Here is a 7557-nt window from a genome sequence, read left to right on the forward strand (position 1 = left end):
CCGATGTGGATCATCTTAGCCGACTAATCGCTCAGGATTTTGACTGCCACCAATTCGGTGTCCGCTAATTTGTCCATAAAGAAATCACATCACCATGTTTGCCTTCCTTCTCCTTCCATATAACGCAAGCATCACGGAGAAGGTACGAGTCATAAAGAGGAAATCTGACGGCGGAGGTCGGTATGGGAGGAGGGACGGGCACAGGGCAGGGGGAGACGGGCGGAGGGAGATCGTGGCGGCGGGCAGAGGCGGCCCTCAACCGCGCCGTCGCCACTAGCCCCGTCGGCAGATACTTCGCCATCGAGCACCGCAAGAGCTCCTTCACCAAGGAGCTCCGCGCCGGCGCCGCCACGTTCCTCACCATGGTCTACATCATATCCGTCAACGCCACCGTCCTGACCAACTCCGGAGGGCCGTGCTCGGTGCACGACTGCACCCTCCCGTCCAACTCCTCCGCCTCAGCCGCGGGCGGCCTCCCCGGGCCCGAGTGCAAGTTTGACGGCAATCCAGGGTACCAACGATGCCTGTCGAGGACGAAGAACGACCTCGTCGTCGCCACGGCCGTCGCGGCCATGGTCGGCAGCTTCTCCATGGGCTCCTTCGCCAACCTGCCGTTGGCATTGGCCCCCGGCATGGGCACCAACGCCTACTTCACCTACAACATGGTCGGCTTCCACGGATCCGGACACGTACCGTACGGAACCGCACTCGCCGCCGTCATGCTCGAGGGCTGCCTGTTCCTCGCGTTATCGGTGCTCGGCCTCCGCGCCAAGCTAGCCCGCCTGATCCCCCGCTCCATCCGCCTCGCGTCGGCCGCCGGCATCGGCCTATTCCTCGCCTTCACCGGCCTCCAAGCGAACCAGGGCGTCGGCCTCGTCGGGCCGAGCTCGTCGACGTTGGTGACGCTGACCGCGTGCGCGAAGATCGACGCGGCCACCGGTGAGTGCCACGGCGGCACCATGGAGAGCCCGACGTTCTGGCTCGGAGCCGCAGGCTTCCTCGTCACGGCCGCTTGCCTCTCATGGGACGTCAAGGGAAGCATGATCTACGGCATCGTGTTCGTCACACTCATCTCCTGGATCAGAGGCACAAGCGTTACGGTCTTCCCCAACACGCCGCTGGGGAACTCGAGCTATGCTTACTTCAAGAAGGTGGTGGACCTCCATATCATCCGGAGCACGGCAGGGAAGATCAGCTTCAGCGGCTTCAACAGGAGCGAGGTGTGGATGGCCGTCGTCACGCTCCTGTACGTCGACATCCTCGACACGACCGGGTCGATGTACTCGATGGCTGAGTACGGGGGGTTCACCGACGAAAATGGCAGCTTCGAGGGGGAGTACCGCGCCTTCATCGTGGACGCGAGCTCCACCATCGTGGGGTCGGCGCTCGGTACCACGACGGTCACCACCTACATCGAGTCGACCGCGGGGCTGAGGGAGGGCGGCCGCACCGGGCTCACGGCCATCACCGTGGCGCTCCTGTTCCTGGTATCGCTCTTCTTCGCGCCCCTGTTCACGAACGTGCCGCCATGGGCGATCGGGCCGTCGCTGGTGCTCGTGGGGATGATGATGATGAAGATGGTGAAGGAGATCGAGTGGTCGGACGCGAAGTCGGCGGTGCCGGCGTTCCTCACCTTGATTCTGATGCCGCTGACGTACTCCATAGCTTATGGGATCATTGCAGGGATCGGGACGCACATTGCACTTCATTTGCTCGAGTATGCCATGGCTGTTTACAGGTGGGCGCTGAAGACGGCGCATAACACTCGCAATCAACTCGGTTCGGAAACATCACAAGCGGAAGCGGCAGCGGCAGCTGTTTGATGATATTGCCGGTCGTTCTCATCGTGTATCCAAACAAAGGAATAAATCTGCATCAGATTAGGGTAGAATTAATCGTTAGGATAACAACATTGGGATGTTCATCTGCCGTCAGGATGTAAGGAAACCTCTTTTAAGAGGGCTATGTTGCGGGATTCACGCCACTCCCATATTACTAGTCTTTTCATACTCAAGTCTTTCTTTATATAATTTTTATTTATTATATTTAATCCACTGAATTGACTTAAGTTTAATTTAAAAATAATATATTAATCTCTTACCATTTTAATTCGTTTCTTTTGATGCTGAAATAAAATAAAGGCATTATAAAATCATTTTAATTCGATCTCTCTTGCATGAAGTGCTCATCTTCCTTTGGAAATTTAACATTCTTAAATTTGATTTTTTTTCTTCTTTTTTTTTAAATTAAAAAAAAATTTATAATAATAAAATTGATCATAATAGCCTTTTAAAGAGTGGGTGTATTTCAATATATAATATAAAATTAATAAAATTATTAATTGTTGCTCGTGAATGTCTCATCGTTTCATATGTCGAATAAATATTCGTGAACGATCTTTCATTTTCGATTCTTTTTTTTTGGATTAATTTATTCGAGGCTCATACTCGAACGAGTTTTATCTAGGAGTCTTGAAGAATTGCGACCACAATCAATCAAAGAGGTTTTGATCTTTATTATTATTATTATTAGGTTTCGGAATCGAATCATCCGAGATCTATTCTGATTTGGTTTGATATGAACGAACCATCGGACCGACCGATTTGGCTCAGATCCGAACTGAACCGGAGACAGGTCTACCTCCTCCATGGCTGAGATGCAGGGAAATGTGGCGGCCATGGGTGGGCGAGTCGCATCAGATTAGGACGATTGGATTTGGAACGGAAACGAATTAGAGGTTAGGTTGGCGTGGCGGGGAGAAGCGCACGAGGTTTTCGTTGTTCTCGACCTCCAAACTGAAGTCACCACTACCCGCCCAACAACACTTGGCCTCCGGCGGCAGGACGAAGAACTCGGACAACATGTCAAAAGCGACGCGACTCCGAACACTGAACTCAGTAAAGTGTCTTTTACAGCATCTTGTTGGCGTCGGCGAGTCACAAAACTCACCACCCACCAAATATCCATCGATCAGGAGGAGGTCATTCTATATCTCAAGTTTGGTATAAGTTCCGCTCATATCTTTTAGAAAACACAGATTCCATAAGCGAGAATTCAAGATGCCTTGAACGATTTCTCTCTTGATTGCTTTTTGGTGGAACCACTCCTCTTTATTTGATGCAAAAGTATTATAAAATATATTAATTATTAAATCATATTTCATCAATTTATCCTTGATACAAAAAAAAATAAATTAAAATAGTATCGGAGCAAAAGATATCATATTCGACATTCACGATAAATTAGATCGACGATAAAAATAGAAATAAGACTACATACATTAATCCTTAATGAGTTCATCCTTGTATTTTCTTTTATATGACTCATTTAGGGACTTCCCAAGAGGTAGACTTTTTTTTCTCTATCCACCAAAGAAACTTGGCCAACCTAATCTGACCAAAACCAGTCATGTTCAGCAATGTGTTAATTCAACTTGGCCAACCTAATCTTACCAAAACCAGTCATGTTCAGTAATGTGTTAATTCAACTTGGCCAACCTAATCTTACCAAAACCTGACATATTGGCACCTCCAAGTGATGTAGTGTCAAAGTCTATGCCTAACTTTCACCAACCAGTCATGTTCACCATTGTGTGCTTCAATAGTAGTTTTTGACTGCCTCCATGAACACACACACAATAATAAACACATCCTTCCTATGAGATCAATAGTTATTACCAGTAACAAATCACTTTATGTTAGGCAAATGTTTTCTGATTTATATTACAGAGGCAAGAAATGCCTTAACAATACATGACAATCTTTGGAAGATACAATGTTAATAAGCTTTGAATGACATAGAAAAAGTGGCTTCTTGCTTAGACTGACTCTTTACTGGTCCATATCATAACACCATTATTACTATCTTTGTGGAGACCCTAATGGTTAAGACCCCAATGTATCGATAATAATTCTTTTCGGAATTATTAGTTCATTCTCCATTGCTCTCAAGTGATTCGATCTTTCTAAAATCGAATCACTTGCCCGGTTTGCCAAACCAATTCGGATCAACCGTCCGAGAGGTGGAATCAGCATGACAACAGGAAGGCTGTTGTCACAGTTAAACAAGAAAAGAGGGACAGAACAAAACCCTAAAACAATGAAATTTAGCAAACCATGAAGTATCTAAAGAACAAAAAGATACAACTTCAATGCTATTTAGATCCGACAATGTGGCTTTCAACAAGATAAAGATAACCTAATACCATTAACCGACCGTAACATAAAGACCACAAATACAGGGTAGCAAAGACAACAAAGCTTCTATGGCTGCAAAAGCTCCCCATAAAATCACATCAATCCACTATGTCCATATTGACCAATCAAAGCATTTTGTACAAAGATGAAAGATAAATACAAAACTTACTCATATTGCTCGTACAAATTTCACAGATGACAACAACAAGAATACACAAATCTTTGTGTTGTTTTGGAAGAAACGAAGAAAACCAGAGTTGTATCATCATTTACAATATGTACAATTCATTGATGAGTGCAAGAAACGTTACATCTTTCGCTGGGTGGCGAAACAATTTACATTTGTGAAGCTTAATTACATATGGAGTACATGTAGCAGCAGCAAACACAGTGCATGGTAAGTACTATGACCAAAATTACATACGTAAAACGATAGATGTTGAAGACAGAACTGGCACTGGCATCATGTATCTTGCTAGAGCCAACTCAAAATGCATTCGACAGTTTAACTTATCTGCACTTTAATTGTAGGCTCAAACTCAGTTATAAAATCCTGCAAAGATTTCCCTGCTGAATGTTGTTTGCTATTGTAAAATCCTTCCAACCATTTGCAAAGCCTATAAACTTGATGCTTTCATGGTACGTGGCAGGCCAAAGTCTGTCAGATGGATCCCGAAGAGTTACAATGTTCCTTTCATGTCTTTTATCCTTCTGAGAAGGCAACCACTGGGGCAACTTCTGCAAGTGTAAAAGGATCAGAATCATAACTCATGGAAAGGTTACGGTTGACTTCTGCAAGTGTAAACATTAGGACAACATTGTCTTTGGCTTAGACTAATCATTAGACAGGTCTTGGCCAATCTAAAATTGAAGAAAGAAAAAAGTTATGCCAAAGCAATTGACGAAAAAAGGGATATGAATTAGATGTTATGATAAATTATGAATGGTTGAGATACTAGGAACATACGGAACATAATTGTTGTTACCGCAAACTGCAAGATTGCGAGAAAGATGTATGAAATTGTCTACAGAAACTAATTCCAGAATCACTTTGTTGAATTATTTACCTTTTCAATTGATATTAAATTAAAAATGTACTCCTATATTTCAAAAATTTTCATGTCAACTCTACTTTAGTCAGCAGAAGTTATGCTCAAATTGAATTGATCTAGTCACATTATTCAAAATTGTTGCAAATTACATTAGCAAATATCGTGCAACTTAAAGCAGATACCAGAAGAGTTTGATACAAAATATCAAGCCTGTTCAAGGATGTTAGAATAAATACTCACGAGACAACACTGAATGTTGGATGATAAGGTTTTAAGCTGAAGCAGAAAGAATTTGGTGAAGAAAGGTCATCTAAATCCATGGCTTGATTTTTAAGATTTTGATTTATTGTGCAAAGAGTATCCTCTTTCTCATCCTCTTCTGGAAGCGCATCAGACACTTTTCCTAGTATTTTCAAGTTAGCTGTTTATTGTGATTGCCATTGAACATAAAAGGAAAATTCAATGTATGAAAGCAAAGAAGTCCAGACTACAATCACCAGATTGGATGTATTTTCCTCAGTAAAATCTACAGAAGGCATGTCCTGTGAGGTACTTCTGATGCTTCCAACCAATGGAGAGAATCTTTTCTTAATAATGAACATGGGGTATTTCCTACAAGAAAAGGAGTTTTTTTTTCTATCCTGCAGAACTTCTGGAAGAGGCCAGTAAAAATTTACACCAAAACGAACATCACATTAAAAATTTTTCTGAAGATCCATGATGAAGAAATCATCTCTTTCAGTCAATGGGTACTCACCATTCTCCTCACATGCATGCATACCATTGCTTGTTTCATCTTCAACATGGTCCACCGTAAGTCCAGGGCAATTATCTTCAGAAAGCAAGGAAGGATCTCTACACATGGTAACACTGTCATTGCAGCTTACGCTAGGAGCAACTTCACCGGCAGGTAAATTAACAGGGGTTTCTTTAATGGCACTGAGTCCATTCTACAAGTCATCATTGACAATGCGGCGTATGCCTTCCTTTGTGAGAAGAAATTTGCAGACAACTTCCTCAGATGCAATCAAATTTGTCCCCATAACATCAAGAGTTCAGTGTCCTATCAAACTAACCACCTGAATTTTGCGTTCCTCCTGTTCTCCTGCTGGACATTTCTCAGTTGTGTATTGTGGCAGTGAGAAATCTAATTTAGGAATATAGGGGATGATGTCCCAACAGAAAACAAATTAATATTTAGTCTCAGATCTTCTGCATGCAACTGTTCATGCAATTTCAGATTTGCCATGGCTATTCCCATTGCCTGATGAGTTTTCTTCAACCAGTGGGAATCTCATCACGAGTTCAGAATGGAGCCCAGTTTCAAGGATTTCCTGATCATGCAATGAAGTTTTATGAACAACACATGTTGTGGGTTGTTCAATGGGAAGACTCCCCTTTTCTTCGGGTTCTTCTGTTGCTTGTTCACAATGGTCACTTAGTTAAATATCAAAACCTCCACAAGACAAACGGAATGATCCTAACACAAAATCATGTCATCCTTCTTGAAAAGCCAAGGAGCCATTAACAATAGACACTTGAACTCACTGGCCAAGTGAACTACTTTATTGATGAATTTTGGTCGTATAAACTGCATATAAATGTTCAAAAGCAGATATCAAGCAAGACCAGTGATTTAAAAAGGTGCTCGGGCGCTTGTCTAGGCACTCGAGCGAGGCGAGGCGAGGCGAGGCCCGATCACCTCACTTCATTTCCAAGTGACGCGCTTCAAAGAGGCGCCGCCTAGGCGCTCGCCCGAGCCCAGGCGCCGGGCGCTTCGGGTGAGCACCTGGGTTAAACCAAGCGACCGAACCAGTGGTTTAGGTTTGGTTCGATCTCCGGTACTAAAGCACCGATATCAGCGCGACTTCCCCAACCCTAACCCTGCTCGCCATTCACGCTACTCGCTGTTGCCGCTACCGCTGCCAGTGTTGCCGCTCGCCGCTCTCGCTGTCGCTACTCGCTTTTACCGCTGTCGCTGCCACTGTCGCCGCTCGTCACTCCCGCTCCCGCTCCTGCTGTCGCTGCCTCTATCGCCGCTCGTCGCTCTCCGCTCCCGCTCCCACTGCTCGTTGCTACCGTTACCACTGCCACTGTCGTCGCTTGCCGTTGCCGCTACCGTTGCCGCTCCCGCTTTTCTCAGCACCCTCGGTCTTCCCTTACACTCTTCTCTTCTCTTTCGCTTCTCCTCTTTCGAAATCGAAAATATACTGTTAACAGTATATAATATAACACTATTATTTTGATTTTAATACTATTAATTTTAATATTATTAATTTTTAGCGTATCACTTCGTTCGGGGGCATTTT

The 7557-nt window shown here is 44.4% G+C and overlaps 1 protein-coding gene across 1 annotated transcript; it reads left to right on the plus strand.

Moving 5' to 3' along the window:
• Positions 1 to 49: 49 nt before the first annotated feature.
• LOC135595795 (adenine/guanine permease AZG2-like) lies at positions 50 to 1992 on the plus strand. Its single transcript, XM_065087188.1, has one exon. The coding sequence runs from the start codon at positions 183 to 185 to the stop codon at positions 1821 to 1823; it is 1641 nt and encodes a 546-aa protein (XP_064943260.1). The 5' UTR covers positions 50 to 182; the 3' UTR covers positions 1824 to 1992.
• The last annotated feature ends 5565 nt before the right edge of the window (positions 1993 to 7557 follow it).

The sequence above is a fragment of the Musa acuminata genome, chromosome BXJ1-10, assembly GCF_036884655.1.
Source record: "Musa acuminata AAA Group cultivar baxijiao chromosome BXJ1-10, Cavendish_Baxijiao_AAA, whole genome shotgun sequence".
In the NCBI taxonomy this organism is placed as follows: Eukaryota; Viridiplantae; Streptophyta; class Magnoliopsida; order Zingiberales; family Musaceae; genus Musa; species Musa acuminata.